Source organism: Lactuca sativa, chromosome 4 (assembly GCF_002870075.4).
Source record: "Lactuca sativa cultivar Salinas chromosome 4, Lsat_Salinas_v11, whole genome shotgun sequence".
Taxonomy (NCBI): domain Eukaryota; kingdom Viridiplantae; phylum Streptophyta; class Magnoliopsida; order Asterales; family Asteraceae; genus Lactuca; species Lactuca sativa.
The window spans coordinates 242,068,676-242,085,410 of NC_056626.2; the positions used below are offsets into that span (position 1 = coordinate 242,068,676).

The following is a 16,735-nucleotide window of genomic DNA, read 5'->3' on the forward strand; positions in this document are numbered from 1 at the left end:
GTTGTCTCGAGCGTTTCATAATCTTTTGAGTTATGAAGGAACTCGGCGAGTCAGTAGGTGAACTCGACGAGTCGGGTCAACATGGACTGTTGACTTTGACTTTGACCATGGTTGACAAAGTTTGACTTCTGGAGGTATGTTGGTAATATGGGATTCTAATGGAATTAGTCATGATGAGGATTACAAGTAATTGAGTTTGGGACTGAGAGTTAGGGTTTGATCTTCTTGATTCAGCACTACTTGTGAGGTGAGTTTTCCTCACTATACTAATAGGGTCGAAGGCACCAATGCTGACCCTTTTTGGATTGTTATCCTGGTTATCGCATGATGATATGCTTAGTGATCTGTTAGATCTGTATCCTGGTATATATATGATGATCCTATGTTTATTGATATATTAGATCGGTCTGACTTTTTGTACATGCTAGCATTTGTTATTTGTGTGTTGAGTGTATGCTTGCAAGTGGGTTGAGGTGGTCCTGCTTTGTGTTGTAGGCCAAGATACCCGGGGCAGCCCTGAGAGACTAAAGGCCCAATGGGGCATACCAGTCAGGCTGAAGGCCCGAAGAACGGTCCAGATAGGCTGAAGGCCCGGTAGGGCGGACAATACATGTTGAAGGTTTTGAGAGTGGGTCAGATAGACTGAAGGCTCGGTGAGGACGGTTCAGTTATACTACAGACTCTATATGCATGTTGTTTGTTATGATACTGTCCAGGTTTGTATGGCATTGGTATTTTGGAGGAACTCACTAAGTTTTGAGCTTACAATTTTGGATTTTGTTTCAGGTACTCCAGATGATCGCGGGAAGGCGAAGTTTTGATCGTGCACCTGCTCACATTTTCTGATTTTGATTTTTGGGATACTCTGATATGAAGCTATTTTGAAAACATTTTGTAATAAATAATGGTTTTTGGATACTTGAAAAAGTTTTAAATTTTTATGAATCTTATGTATGTTACATGAACGCTTGCTATTCTTGCTCCTTAACGACCAGGAATCATTTGAATCGTCTGAATCAACAATGAGAAGAATTTGAAGATGAAAGATGGAAAAGAAGGTAAAGGAGAACAAGGTAAACAAGACGCAAGAAAACGAAGGCCAAAGACGAGTGGAGGGATGATATGCACCGGAAAAACAGGGTGAAAACAAAAATCAACAAAATCGCCTAAGAGAATCCATGAATTTTAGGTAAAAGACCATCGGGTGTTTGGGATTTTGCTTCAACACGGGGTTTTGTAATTTCTTAGGAGTGCAAGTCGATTGCTGACAGGTAGAAAGGGTTTGCAGAGAGAAGGGAGGGAGGAATAAAGGTACGACGGGTGGAGATCTAGAGGAGAGAGTGCAGAGGTAGAGGAAGACAGGTGTTCAAAATTTTGGCGGATTTTTTTCGCCCCTTAGCTATTAAGGAGATGCGCGCTCTTAAGACAAATATAAAGCAACTGCAATTTTAGGACACACAAAAATACATGTGTTAAATACTTCAAATTTTCAAAGAGAGACATTGTTTTAGGACACGCAGTTTTACGCGTCTTAAAGACACGCAGTTTTACACGTCTTAAAGCCAATGTATATTATAGTTCGTGTGTCATTAAATGCCTATATTCTAATATTATGAGTCATTTGTTGACCTAATAGTCCATGAACAATGTGTCAGTATTCATTGATTAATATTAGAAGTGCATTTTTGTTTAATATTTAAAAGTATATCACGTTGTTATTTTTTGCTTAAAGTTAATAGTACATTGTTGTTTTTGGGTAACAAACAACTTGAAACATATATTATAGTTATTGTAATAATTTATGTCTGTTTCATAAAATATGTAGTTTTAAGTTTTTGCATATAATATCAGTATTTCTGCATTTATAAAAACATTTTATTTTCATGTAATAACAAAATATTTTGTAAAGTAAACACCAAAAGTGATGACATCAATAAGGGCGGCGATGGGCAATAACGGCGATTTGATCACTAGGGGCACTTTAATCAATGACATATCAATAGAGCGACAATATTGTGGGTGGCTTCAATGGCAAGAGACATATATGTAATAATTACGACACCAATAGCGGTGACATATAGGCAAGTGCAACGACTAATGAGCATCAACCACAAAGCAATAACTATGACTTATAAACGAACACGTTTGACACGAAACGTTTGGGAGCTTCTGATTTTAACATTTGACAAAACGTTCCGTTTTGAACAAAAAATCTTGTTTGACACTACAAATTTTTAACGTTTAGGTTATAAAAAACGTTCTAAACCTGAAAGCTATCTCATGTACCTTTTAACAAAACGCTAACAGCTACCCACTATCAATTTCATGCTATCCGCTAGCGTTGTCAAACAGGCCCAACAACATTTTGTTTCTAAAGCCTTTAACATTGATTTTAGAAAATTCTAATTTACAATTCAAAAGTTTTCAACCTCACTCTGCTCTAAAAATGTAGAATAAAGATTAACCACGAATCGCAAAGTGCATTATAAATGAGATAAGGTAATGACGTCAGAGCATTATCTAACCAACCACGTCTACAAGAAAGTCTATAAAGAGACACACATACACACCCACTGATAAAAAAGTAAAATGGCCCAAATTTGTCACTTTTTACTAGTTTTTTCAATATATTTTCTGTTTTTTTCTGTGGCAAAGAAGCATAACCAGATCACCAAACTCAACAAATTGACCGAGTCAAGAAGATCAGAGAATCCGCCAGCTGGGGAACCATGGACAGAAGAAGATATTTCAAACTTCTCTCCTGTACTTTCTATTGAACCTCAACAAGGATCAAAGGAAGCAGACAGGGTTGATAGGCTTCCAGGTCAACTACAAGTGGACTTTGATCATTTTGCAGGCTATATAACAGTCGATTTAAAGGCTGGAAGGGCATTGTTCTATTACTTTGTTGAATCACCTCACAATTCATCAACCAAACCTCTCCTCCTCTGGCTAAATGGAGGTAATGCGTTTTTTGTTTCATTCTACTGCTGTAATGGGCCCATGACAAAATATAAGATTACATTTTGTCCTAACCAATTTTTGGAATCAATGTGAACTGAACTTTAACTTTTTGTTCCACCAAAAAAAGATGCCACTAAAATAATGCTTGCAAAAGACGTGAATATCATTTATTCTCATCATGGAATATTATATGATAAATCATCATGATTTACATGTGCTGAAATTGACCACTAGTAATGAAGATAATGTACAGGGCCAGGGTGCTCGTCGTTTGGATACGGAGCCATGGAAGAACTTGGACCCTTCCGAGTCAACAGTGATGGGAAAACACTTTATCGCAACGACTATGCATGGAATAATGGTAATACAAATTAATTCCTTTAAAAGCTTTTTATGACTATTTCTATGATGAGGATGAGGGAGGACACCTTTAAAAGCTATCACAATGTAAAACGTACCCTAAATCCTGAAAATCTGACAGTGGCTAATGTGCTGTTCTTGGAGTCACCTGCTGGAGTTGGATTCTCGTATTCAAACAAAACGTCTGACTACACAACCGCAGGAGACAAGCAAACAGCGAAAGACTCATACACTTTCCTCATCAACTGGCTTGAAAGATTCCCCGAATACAAAACCCGAGATTTCTTTATTACAGGTGAAAGCTACGCAGGTCACTATGTACCTCAACTCGCATCCCTCATTCTCTCAGAAAACAAGAAGACAAACCAAAAGATTATTAATCTTCACGGGATTGCAGTAAGCCTTTAATTTTTTTATTCACATGAACAAAAAAAACCCTATAGATTTGTGAAGTGATCATGTAAACGTTTTTTTTTTTTTTTTTTTTTTTTTTTTTTTTTTTTTTTTTTTTGTAGATTGGGAATGCTTGGCTAGATGACAATATATCTAATCAAGGGATGTTCGACTACTTATGGACACATGCCCTAATCTCCGATGAGACAAATGCAGGAATCAAAAAGTACTGTGACTATATTTCTGGGAATTTCCCAGAAAAGTGCAATCAGTATTTAAACCAAGGAATCAGTGAACTTGGTAGAATTGATATATACAACATCTATGCACCACTATGTGATAACACCACACAGAAACTTGGATCCGGATCTGTAAGTCTTGGATTTCATTAATCAAAGAATATATATATATATATATATATATATATATATATATATATATATATATATATATATATATATATATATATAGCGCGCACCCACCTTTCAAAAACTATATATAAAATGTATCCTTCGATTTTAATTAATTAAACTATCGTTTAAAGAGATAATGAATTGGAACTAGGTCAAGAACTTTGATCCTTGCTCTAGTCTTTATGTGTCTTCATATCTGAATCAAGCAAAAGTTCAAGAAGCTCTGCATGCCCGAAATACCTCATGGAGACATTGCAGGTACCACTTTCCTTATAAATACCTTATGGATAAGATAAAAATGCTGACTATTTATTTTCTTATATATATGAGCAGCAGTTTTGACTGGCCAGATAGCCCAACGACCGTTTTGCCTATTATCAATCAACTAATTGGATATGGTATTAGTGTCTGGATATACAGGTCAGTCTACCCAGTTTACACCCAATTCTATTTTTCTTTTACTTAAAGCAGAGATATGACTTAATCTAATAAACTATATATGGGTGTTACTTTTTTTATAGAATGCATGAAGTAAGACTGAATGAAAAAAAAAAAAAAAAAAAGACAGTGAAAGGAGCTTTTCCCCATGTGCTACCTTTCTCTTAATTTTTTTTTTCAAACATCATTTATCCAAACAATGATTTATCCGGAGTCCCGACAATACTTAATTAATACAGTGCTATGAGTATCCACTGCAAGCTATAATATTATTTTATTCATTTGATTAAAAGCATTCACAATACTAGCTCATTAAGAGTTTCTTCAGTGAAATAAGTTGGTGAAAGTAAAACAAACTATTGAGCTTTTTCAACCCAAAACTTTTTAACTTTAGCCTTAAATTTACAGCGCTTTTTCACAATTCCAATACTATTAAATTCATTTGCATAAACCTTTTTTTTCTTTTATCTTGGTAGGACCCAAAAATAAGCTCTATGAAAAAACATTACATAGGTTAAAATTTTCGTCTATTAAGTTGGCACCAAAAGTATTATTGAAAAAGCTTTGAAAAAGTTTTTTGCTATTGTAGATGCTCTAAATTCTTGTAGATGTTGTAAATAGACATTGATAGTACCCATAAATAAGCTTTGTGAAAAAGCTTCCTTATCGCGCATGGATGTTTATTAAGCTTTTGGTTTGTTGATGTGGGGATGATGTGTTTATTGTACTTATAAAAGCACCTTACAAGCTACTCCTGATTCACGAAAATTTCTCAGTGGTGACACTGATGGAATTGTCCCAGTAACATCCTCAAGGTACTCCATAAACAAGTTGAAGCTTCCAGTAGAGTCTGCTTGGAGGCCATGGTACTATAATAAAGAGGTAAACAATATTTGAAAGGTTAATCACATCGAATAACAACCTAGGAGCAAGCAAAAACTATATTAAAAAATAAATAGTACCATATTAATAGACAAACTGAAGAAGTTGATGATAAAACTGTGATAGGTTGGAGGATATGTGGTAGGCTACAAAGGAGCTGTACTTACCACAGTGAGAGGTGCAGGGCATGCAGTCCCAAGCTACCAACCAGAAAGAGCATTGTTGATGATTTCATCATTCCTTGAGGGCAAACTTCCTCCATCTTTGACTGAATAATCCTTATAGGTCGTTTACACCATGCAAAAAGACAAGACATAATCAAGTTGTATCCGATCTTATTGGAAATATAGAAAGGTCATTTACAGCATGGAAAATTTATATATAATAATAAATATGCCTCTTTAATCATTTTCCTAAGGTTTTATAATATACAAAATGGAAGGAAATTCGTCCATTGCACCGAGTAGAGTAAACCACTCCATAATTATATCAAACACTAACACGGGAGAGATGTAACATTCCCGTTGGATGAACACAACAAGAATAAAGAGTATTAGGGACGCTGCTTTTTGGGACGACATGTCCTTTAGCGACGACACCAGACAAGACACGCTTGGTGTTGCTGCTAAAACATCGACGTCGCCGCTAATAGTGACGTCGCTAAAGGTCTGGACCGGAGATCCGTCGGAGACACGCAACTTTCAATCCTGACCCTTGGTTTGGAACAAGATCGAACGGATAGGGTTTGTTCCGGTGAAAAACAATTGAGACGGCATCTTTAGCGGCGACATGTCGCCGCTATTGTTATCATTCCGTTGACAAACACTAGACTAAATCTTGGCTCTACGATTCTCGCCCAATCCAACGGTCCATGATGTATAGAAATGGCATGTTGATTTCCCTCCAGATGGTCGCCGCTAATAGGGTTCACATCGCCGCTATTAACGTCGTCGCTAAAGGTTTGCCCCTTTAGTTCAGCTTCCACAACCGCAAACACATTTTTCTCTGTAACTTTTCACATACTCCGACGATCGACGATTTCCGACATCAATCACGACGACGCCACTCTCCTCCGCCGATTGACCTCCAAAGTCGCCACCGCCGATTGAGTTCCAATACCGAGTCCCACCACGAATTAACCTCGAAATCGGACTCCACCGACTGTCGTCGAGTATAGGCCTGACAATCATGTCGTGTTCGGGTTGGCGTGTCGTGGGTTGGCGGGTCAAAATATGCCAACCCAAACACGACCCATTTAAATATACAGGTCACGGGTTGGCGGGTTTGGAACATAAACCCATATATGACCCGTCAACCCATTTATTTATACGGGTTCACAGGTTGGTGGGTTCGTGGGTCAGATATGGGTTCGTGGGTCCAAATTTTAGACATTTAAGTCTTAAACATTCAAATGAAAATTAAAAACATTTATAGAAACATGTTACAAACTTAGTCTTAGAGGTTACGACTTACGACCTTAGACCATCCACCACGAGTCAAAATGTCAAAATAGTCAAATGGTCTATAAATCAATGGTATATATTATATAATACTTATTAAATATTAATACTTGATATATAAATATATTTAAAAATAAAATAATTTTTTTGTTGAGAATATAAACGGGTTGGTGGGTCAACCCGTTTATTTTTTGAGAAACCCATATATGACCCGTTTAATAAACGGGTTGGCAGGTTAGCGGGTTGGCGGGTTGAAAAACTCAACTCAAACTCATTTATTTCGTGTCGTGTTGCGGGTCGTATCGCGGGTCGTGTCGAGAATTGTCAGCCCTAGTCGAGTACCACCTCTCTATTGTCGACTATCAGATCAGGTTCCGACCTTCTATCTCCGGCGAGGTTGGTTTGTGTTACCAATTTCTCTTTCTCCACTAGCGATTGAACACAGTGACTGATTTTTTTTTTTTTTTTTCAGTTTTTAAGCTGCCATTCGAAGGCCACGCATCACCATCGATAGCTTTGTTTTTCCGGCAACAACAGGTATTGTTTGAATTTATGAATATATATATATATATATATATATATATATATATATATATATATATATATATATATATATGAAATTGATATGAAATTGGTACTGTGTTCATTTTTTCCCAGTGAAATTGAATGTGAAACTTTTGACTGATGTGATTTTGTGAAGCTTTTGATGCTGCGAAATTGGTATGAACTTCATTTGTTTTGGTTTGGTATGTCAAATTGGTATGAAGTGCATTTGATGGTTTTAATTTATGAATATATATATATATATATATATATATATATATATATATATATATATATATATATATATATATATATATATATATATATATGTGTGTGTGTGTGAAATTGGTTTTGGTATTATTGTTGTGATGTTTGAAATTGGTATGTCAAAAATGTTGTTTTGGTTGATGCTATATCAAAAATATGCAAATATGTATGTATGAATATGTATGAAAAAAATGTATATGTATGTGTATATATGAATATGTATCAAAAAAATGTATATGTATGTGTATGTATAAAAAAATATATATGAAAATGTGTGTATAAATGTATATATATGAATTTATGAATGTATACATATGTGAAATTGTTTTTGTTAATTTGGTATGAACTTTATACTTATGAAATATTTATTATTATTAGCTTGTATAAGTGTATATATCTGAGCACATTGTTGTGCCTAAATAACAAAAGTCAAGGGTGGAGCATGTCAAAAGGTGAAAATGTAGGGATAATATGTGAAGTATTATATAAAACAATTTAGAATATGTGAAGTTAAATACTCAAAAAGTCACCACTTAGAATATGATTTATTAATAAAATCAAACACGTACACATCCATCCCACAGTTTCCATCTTTTTCCTCTCATCAACTCAAACATTACTTATAAAGCAAAATAACCCTCCATTAGTTGTAAATTCCTATTCCAGTTTAGAAAAATCACTCTCATCTTCCCCTTTCATCTCTTCACTTTCTCCCCTCATCTCTTATCCTAAATCTTAAAAATATGAAAAAAAAAAAAAAGATTTGATAACGTGGGTTCTTAAAAGTACCTCGTCTCTATTTTTTTTTCAAAAAAATTCTACGAAAGTGACCACACTTAATATGAAAAAAAAAGATGATATATATAACAAATATATAATATTGTTTAAAGTACAATGTTATAAAAAATAAAAATGAATAATTATGACGCTAAATCTACTAAGTTATAATTACGTAAATAATTAGAAAAATGAAACCAAAAATAAGTTGGGATTAAAAATCAAAAGATGAAAAAAAAGTAACATAAATAACAAATATATAATATCGTTGAAAGTATAATGCCATAATAAAAAATCAAAATCAAAATTACGACGCTAAAGTACAATAGATTTAGAAGTCTACTCATGTGAGTACTCTCATGTTGTCCGATTTTCTATTCCATCTGATTGAGCGGTTACTCTATCCTTATAAATATTCAATCCTAATTCTAGTTCTTGTAGAGTAAACACTAAAATCTAACTTATGTTTCAGTTGCAACATGTCTATTGATAAAACATGAACTACTATTGAAAACCGTAACACTACCTTGTTCCAATAAGGAATCGAATCTTTTCTCGAGAGTTCCAAACCACATGTCGATAACAAAAGTCAAATCAGATGCCCATGTAACAAATGTAATGTCAATAAATTTATACTACTAGCCATATTGAAATTCCATATACTTCAACATGGTTTTAGTCTACATTATATTATATAAAAGTATCACGGCGAAAATACAACTCACCCGGTTGTCGAATACATACCGCGTAGTAACGAGATGGTCGATGTTATTGATGATGTTATGGGGAGTGTGATTGAAAATGATACCAACCGCAACGAACGGAACCCAGATATAGACGGTAGCGATGTCGATGATGGATTTCAAAAGCTGTTAGAGGAAGTCCAATTAAAATTATATCCTGGATGTTCGTTTTCGTCCCTTGACTTTTTAGCAAAGCTGATACATATGAAGGTGATCAACAAATTGACTGATAGTTCATTTGATCAGCTTCTTGAGTTGTTGCAAACTGCATTCCCTCAAGGAAACAGGGTCTCCCCGCCACATTACGAAGCAAAAAAAAAACTTAAAAAGATCGGCTTGGGTTATGAGTCGATACACGTATGTAAAAAACGATTGCTTTCTTTTTTGGATAGAACACAAGTTGTTGCAAAAGTGTCCAGTTTGTAATGAGAGTCAGTGGGTTGATGAAAATACGAAGGGTAAGAAGGTGGCTCATAAGGTTTTACGATACTTTCCTGTGACCCCCAGACTACAATGTCTGTACTGTTCTAGACACACAGCTAAAGATATGATTTGGCACAGTACCGGACGATCCAAAGATGGTACGATGCTTCATCCTGTTGATGGTACTTCATGGAAAAAATTCGATATGAAGTATCCTGACTTCTCGAGGGAACCTCGAACCGTACGCTTAAGGCTTGTTGTTGATTATTTTAATCGGTTTGGTAACATGTGTAATCCTCATAGCACGAGGCCCATCATACTCACCACTTACAATCTTCCACCATGGCTATGCATGAAAGAGTCATCTTTCATGTTGACCTTGTTGATTCTTGGCCCCAAAGCACCCCGGAAGGACTTGGATGTGTTCCTTAGGCCGTTGGTGGATGAGTTGAAGCAATTATGGAGTTTTGGAGTACGTACTAAAGACGCAGCGACATATACATTCTTCAATATGAAAGCGATTACAAATCATCCCATGGCTCCAACTTATTGGGCGTCACTGAACAATCTGATATGTGCGCGATATAGAGGCTGCAAAAATATTGTAAAAGACCGTTTGATTGATTTTGTAGGGGATGTGGAGGCACCAAGGGCTCAAGCCCCTACGGGTATGGATCGACAGCGTTGGAATGCTACTATTGACCATTTCTTAATAGAAAAACATCAAAAACGATCCGCTGGAAACAAAGAATGTCAGAAGAAGCAAGTAGTGAAGAATCGTGGAGGGACGTGCATTTATGGTAGTGCTTGTTTCAAGAAAGTAAGTTACAATAATGCTTATTCAGTTATGCCATATTTTTTAGTCTTTATTCAAATACAACATATTTTGTAATGTTTAATAGAATTTGAATAGACTTGAAGTATTTCATAGTACGCATGTGAATAAAAAAGAGGAATTTGTTGATCCTTTGGTTGAAGACCAATATGTAAGTTATTATTACTTAAAATTCTCGTAGTAGATTGTTGGTTTTTTTGTGTTAGTTTTAACGTATATTAACAATCTTTGTGAATTACAGAATACCTTAGTTGCTGAGGTTGCTCTACAGACTCATCACATAGTCAAATCTGGTGGTGATTCGGACACTATTGATTGGATCGCAATATTTGAGAAGGTGTTGGGTACATGAAGGGGACATATGAGAGGCATTGGGCCTAAACCTTCTTCAGCTGCGGGTACAAGTACTCCATCCCAATGGCAGTCACAGTCACAAGCACCGCAACCAACACATGTATTTCTTTCTCAAGAGAGCGTATGTAGTCTGTATCACTTTCCTGAATCGTGTGTGGGTCTGATAGGGCTTCCGATGGGTGGGGCTTACTAGGTGTCCCCTTAACGTCCTTTCCTTCATATTAATCCCAGTCAGAGTCGTCATATTTGTAATCAGTTACCACGTACTCTTCCGGTTCCACTCCGGGTCCCACCTACTGACCCATTGTAGGGCCTCCTTCAGGGTTTTCTTCAAGATTGTCATATACACCCACCTCAATCTCTCCATAGACTACTAGAGCTTGATAGTAGGGGTCGTGTTGCTGCATTCCTGCCATATCGCCTGTGGGGGAAGTATAGGTGTGAAAAGTGTGTGCATTGGGGTGTATAAGGATAGTATTCTTAAAATACTCCTACAATTTTATTTTTCTTAAGCTTAGTTCCTCTAACCTATTTGGATAGTTAGGTGGTAAGCCTTCATTTTAATGACCATCACGATTATTCCCAAACATATGTTGATCGTACTTTGAATGAATGTAGTTGATCAGGCTACATTGATCCCCAATACGATTACATAACTGCCTATATTAAATCGTAACGTTCAAATCCCCCAAAGACTTTTATTGATTAGTATCATGTTGTTATTCTAAAACGCACACATAGGTAAGTATTTTATTTACTCTGTTCAGATTTATTTAGCCCCATTGTGTTTATAGTTGCATATCATGTATGGTTAGATATGCTAGTTCACTATAAACAATGCTCTGATACCAACCTGTCACACCCCCGAACCAGAAGGCGGAAACGTCCAAGGGCTCGTGTGACTATCAATTGAATACCATTACAATGGGGGATGTGAAACATCAAGTACGGTTATGTATTAGTGTAATAGATGTGTATATATGACATATTAGAAGATTGTATGCAATGGTTGTAAAAAGTAGATAAGATACATATAGTACGGTTAAATAGCGGTACTCTATTAGACATGCAATCTAATACACCCTCTACTAATACTACATCTATGTATATACTATATTCATAATTTCAACCGTATTACATTAACCTTTTTCTAGCTATATACACCCTTAACATAATGATTTTTTCTGCTTTCTATGCTTTTGATTATTGATAGTAATTTAATTGTAATGTTTATATTTTTTGTCTACTTTCAATAACAAAAAAATGTACTGTAAATCAATTCTTACTAATAGTTGCAACACTAACTGTATTATATGTTTACTTATTCGTTAAGACTTGCCACTAGTAAAAAACGTAATTTTTAGTGCGATGTGGTTTTTTTTGGTGCGGTCGTAGCCTAAAACCGTACCATTAAAATACTTTGGCATTAATAAATCAAGCAACCGCACTAACAAATGCATTTTTGATGCTATTTTCTTTAAACGCACTAATAAATGCATTTTTTGATGTTGCTTTTCAAAATCGCACTAATAAATGTATTTTTGATGCGGTTTTGATGCTATTTTCATTAAACGCACTAATAAATGCATTTTTTGATGTTGCTTTTCAAAATCGCACTAATAAATGTATTTTTGATGCGGTTTTCTAAAACCGCACTAATAATAAATGTATTTTTTGATGCTACTTTCTTAAAAAGCTCTAATAAATGCATTTTTTGATGCTACTTTTAAAAATCGAACTAATAATTGTACTTTTTGATGCTGTTTTCCAAAACTACGGGAATAGCAAATGCATTTTTTTGATGCGGTTTTGGATTGAGTTCCCTCCTCATTTTTGTTCCCGGGCTGAAGCTCATTCAAAAATTTCATTCTCCGTGCGATGTCTTTCTCTCCCCCTTTATATTTCCTTAATCTAATTTCATTTGGCGACACAAACCCTAATATCATCGACTACTGCCGCACTCACCAACATCCTTGAGTCCTCTCACCTGTGTCTGCATCATCATCGATTCGAGTTGCCACAACCTCCATCATCTTTTATTTTGGCCGACCCCACTCCTATCGTTGCTGATTCATGACTTCAGGTCAACAACTTGATGAATCTGAATAATCTCTGAGGAGTCAACCTCCACTATAATCATCTTTGTCCATCGCGATCAACCCATCGTCAAGACTGTCAGATATGTTTCTGATATTCTGATTTATAATTTTGATTCATAAAATTACTTAATCTATATGTCTAATACTCTGATTTCTTAAGTTAGGTTGTGGAAGAAGTAAGGGGTTGGGCAAAGAAGCTTGTGACGTTCAATGGAGAGCACATATCTATACAGGGGAAGATATAAAGGTAGAAAAAATCTAAAAATAGAAACAATCTCATGTCTTTTCTCTACAAAAATTGAATTAAGACAAGTTTTTTCCTTTGTATTGATAATATTTCTAACCTGTGTAATTTACCTTTTGATTAAATGGATTGTATGCCTTTTGATAAAATTACTTTGTAATTTAGCTTTTGAATTCCTACCGAAGCGAGGTAACATAGTCAAAGGTGGGCATCGTCTCTAAAAGTTTGCAAGATACCGAAGACGGGCCATATGAAGATGGTGATAACGAAACTGAACACGTCTATATCAAAAAAACTTGAATATGCTTATGTAGTTACCTTCTTAAACAACTTACATACCAGAAGTTATTATATCAAATTGTAAATAGATACGGGGATGAAAATGTTAGAAAACAATGTGATTTTTTATTAATTTGAATCTCGGTTTGTGCCTTATTATTATTTTTTGTTGTTTTATTTTTGTATTGTAAATCTCGCGGTTTATCTTTGTAATGGTGGCACTCTTGAGGTTTTTTTATTTTTTTATTTTTTTTACTTTTATTTAATGGAGCGGTTCTCGCTTTTAATAGTGCGGTTGTACTCCCTTTTTAATGGAAAAAACATTTGTTTTTTAGTGCGGGTGTTCTAACTTTTGAGGCGGTTTTATAACCGCATCAATAAATAAGACTATTTTTTAAGGCGATATATTTTGAGACGCTTCAATAACGGCATCTATTAATCATTTTAACTGCATCAAAATCTTTTTGTACGTGTGCTTTATTCAATCATAATGCTTCATCACGTAAACTTTAAGTATAAATTTATTTGTTCATAAACATACATATTTTCAAACGACAATGAAAATCAATCATGTTCAACATTTGCGCTCAAGATTCACTCTAAGTGTCGATTAATTTGCATGAACCAACCTAATACATATTCGAGGCCAAACGAGGGGCCAAAAGGACCTCAAGTGGAGTAGACTTGCTGATAGTCAGTCCCGAAGTTTCACTCATATCAATAGGTTCATTAGACGGATTTTTTAGCACAAATTGTTGAATGAAAGTGGCTAGTGTTAAACCAACAGCCTGAAGGGCGAAGGGAATACCAGGGCACATTCTTCTACCACTACCAAAAGGTAGTAACTCATAATGTTTTCCCCTTAAATCAATACCCTTATGACTTGTCAAGAATCTCTCTGGCCTAAATTCGAGGGGATCTGACCAAGTATTTGGATCACGATGCATCTTATAAAGATTTACCACCAGACGAGTGCCTTTTGGGATGTTGTAGCCACCCACACTGCAGTCCTCAAGGGACTCATGAGGAACAGAGAGAGGAGCAACTGGGTACAAACGTAATGTTTCTTTGATGATTGCATCAAGGTAGGTTAAGCTCTTCAAGTCTGACTCCTCCACCAGTCTGTCCCTTCCAACATGCTCATCAATTTCATCTTGCGCAATTTCTAATGTTTTTGGGTGGTTGAGCAACAATGATAAAGCCCAGGTTAACGTCCCAGATGTAGTGTCCAAGCCTGCTATCAGGAGTTGCTGCCAAATGGATATATTTATAGTCAAAATGCTAAAAAAAAAGAACAAAACATTGAAAATAAATCAAGAAACAGTAAAATGATAGATTTGAGTTTACTTGACATGCGGATTTAATGATCGTATCATCGTCAAAATCCGGGAATTCCTCTTTAGAAGCACCTTGAAGAATGGAAATTAGCACATCTATAAAACCATGGTTGCTTTCATGTTGCTGGGTAATGCTCTTTACTGTTTTATGTTCTTTTAACCATCCACCAAAGATGTTGTCCAGATCTATCGCCGTCTTCTTCATTTCTTTAATGTATCCACCCACATCCAAACACTTGAGATAAGGGATAAAATCTGAAACCACAAATGCTCCCATTAACTCAATGAATTTCTTTACTACAGTCTGAAATCGAACCCGTTCCTCATCATGTGGCGAAAACCTCTTCCCCCTAATAATCGTAACCATAATATTTAAAACCAAATTACCAAACCATTGACTCATCTCGATCTTCATCATCTCTGAATTTTCGATCCTTTTATTTAAAACCCAACGATCATATACATCTTTGATGGATACTCTAACCCCTGAAGCTCGAATATATGCAAGCCTTTCAACTTGTCGTTGGGAAAGAACCTCCAGCGTGATCATCTTGCGTGCTTGTCGCCAATAGTCTCCATATGTAGCAAAGCCGAACATAGCATAATTATAGCCCATGAGTTTTGTTGCCTCAGCTTTGGGTCGAGTTGCAAAGGCTTTATCGTTTGTAGTAAAGCACTCTTTGGCTATCGCACCATTACTCACCACCAACGCCTGGTGATAACCAAGCTTGATTGTGAAGATAGGGCCATGTTTGTCTGCCATATCACCTAAAACATAGTGAGGTAGCTTAGAACCACCTAAAAGGTGCAGGTGTCCTATGATAGGCCATGCACCTTGTGCTTGTGGTGGTTTTTGGTTCTTCCCTCTATTTGCCTTCTTCGTATTGAGGCTATGGAGAAGGAAAACTACTACAATAACAGAAAAGCTGGTTGCTACAATGGTTGAAAAGTAGAGATGGAATTCCATGTCTAATTTCTCAATCAAGAACTAAGTAAGTGCATGTAAGGATGTGTGTTATATAAAGTTTGAAATTTTTTTCTTTAAAAATCTTCCCTGTCGGTGTCCCAAAAAAATAAGCATCCCTCGTTAATTTTTTTCTTCATCAACATTGGTCCATGTAGTTTTAAAACATTGAATGTTTGGTCCTTAATCATAATTCTGCTAGTTTTTTTTTTTTTTGCTTAAAATGTTGTAAAATGGGGGGTCACGTCTCATCTTCCTACCCACCTTCATGCATAATGATTAATGAACATGTGATGGTATTTGATCACAGTAACGGAACAAGGGTGTTTGTGATGCCGCCATTCGTCAAAATCAGATCCTCCATAAGTCAAGGGCCGCCGACTGTCAGACCTATTATGCTCTTCCGCCGTTTTTCCGTCACTGGGAATTTGTATAATTTTGAAAGGCAAAGATGACTTTGCGTAATTGATTTTAGTTAACATATCTATTTTTACGATATTGATTGATTACGAAGCTTATGGACTGTATATTTTGATCAATAGATGCATGCACATTGTTTTTTGGGTGTCGTAAATTATTATGAGCCCTTGGATGATTTTGAGAAGAAAAAAGAAATCGGCAGGTTTGTCTTTGCATGGGTGCTTCTTGATTCTCAATCTATAACACTGCACAGATGTTCACAAAAAACAAAACATCACTTTATTTATTTTAACTTTATTTTAATGCATTTTATGCATTTATTTCCTTTTGTCTACCTAGATCTCATTTTTGAAGTATTGTAATTAAAATTTGATTTTGGAATGATTGTTAGTGTTTTTTCTTTTTACTAATTTTAGACTTAGTTATGGTTATATAATCTTACACGATTACAAAAATAAATTAGAATTGGAAATAATGGCCGGGGAGTAATTTATTTAGGGAAAATGACACTTGAGGGTAACTAATTGTCGTGTTTGTTTT

At 35.6% G+C, this 16,735-nt stretch overlaps 2 protein-coding genes across 7 annotated transcripts; one reads left to right on the top strand and one right to left on the bottom strand.

Annotated features, from left to right (window-relative positions):
• The first annotated feature begins 2,563 nt into the window (after nucleotides 1-2,563).
• On the top strand, nucleotides 2,564-7,710 carry LOC111921915 (serine carboxypeptidase 1). 6 transcript variants are annotated; one of them, XR_008231780.1, is made up of 9 exons: nucleotides 2,564-2,962; nucleotides 3,218-3,325; nucleotides 3,446-3,720; nucleotides 3,840-4,088; nucleotides 4,282-4,388; nucleotides 4,467-4,550; nucleotides 7,145-7,306; nucleotides 7,383-7,447; nucleotides 7,568-7,710. XR_008231780.1 is itself a non-coding variant. In XM_023917489.3 (8 exons), exons 1-8 carry the CDS (start codon nucleotides 2,590-2,592, stop codon nucleotides 5,724-5,726), a joined length of 1,455 nt encoding a protein of 484 aa, XP_023773257.1. In that variant the 5' UTR covers nucleotides 2,565-2,589; the 3' UTR covers nucleotides 5,727-5,858. The 6 variants fall into 6 exon arrangements, 4 of the variants coding, with proteins under 4 accessions (XP_023773257.1, XP_023773258.1, XP_052626511.1 ...); XR_008231779.1 differs by having other exon boundaries at nucleotides 2,565-2,962; nucleotides 4,464-4,550; nucleotides 7,568-7,709; XM_023917489.3 differs by lacking the exons at nucleotides 7,145-7,306; nucleotides 7,383-7,447; nucleotides 7,568-7,710 and adding exons at nucleotides 5,345-5,450; nucleotides 5,577-5,858 and having other exon boundaries at nucleotides 2,565-2,962; nucleotides 4,464-4,550.
• Nucleotides 7,711-13,933: 6,223 nt separating this feature from the next.
• LOC111921916 (demethylepipodophyllotoxin synthase) lies at nucleotides 13,934-16,363 on the bottom strand. The gene is made up of 2 exons (XM_023917493.3): nucleotides 14,822-16,363; nucleotides 13,934-14,724 (listed from the first exon to the last, which is right to left on the bottom strand). The coding sequence occupies exons 1-2, from the start codon at nucleotides 15,776-15,778 to the stop codon at nucleotides 14,104-14,106; spliced, it is 1,578 nt and encodes a 525-aa protein (XP_023773261.1). The 5' UTR covers nucleotides 15,779-16,363; the 3' UTR covers nucleotides 13,934-14,103.
• Between the last annotated feature and the right edge of the window lie 372 nt (nucleotides 16,364-16,735).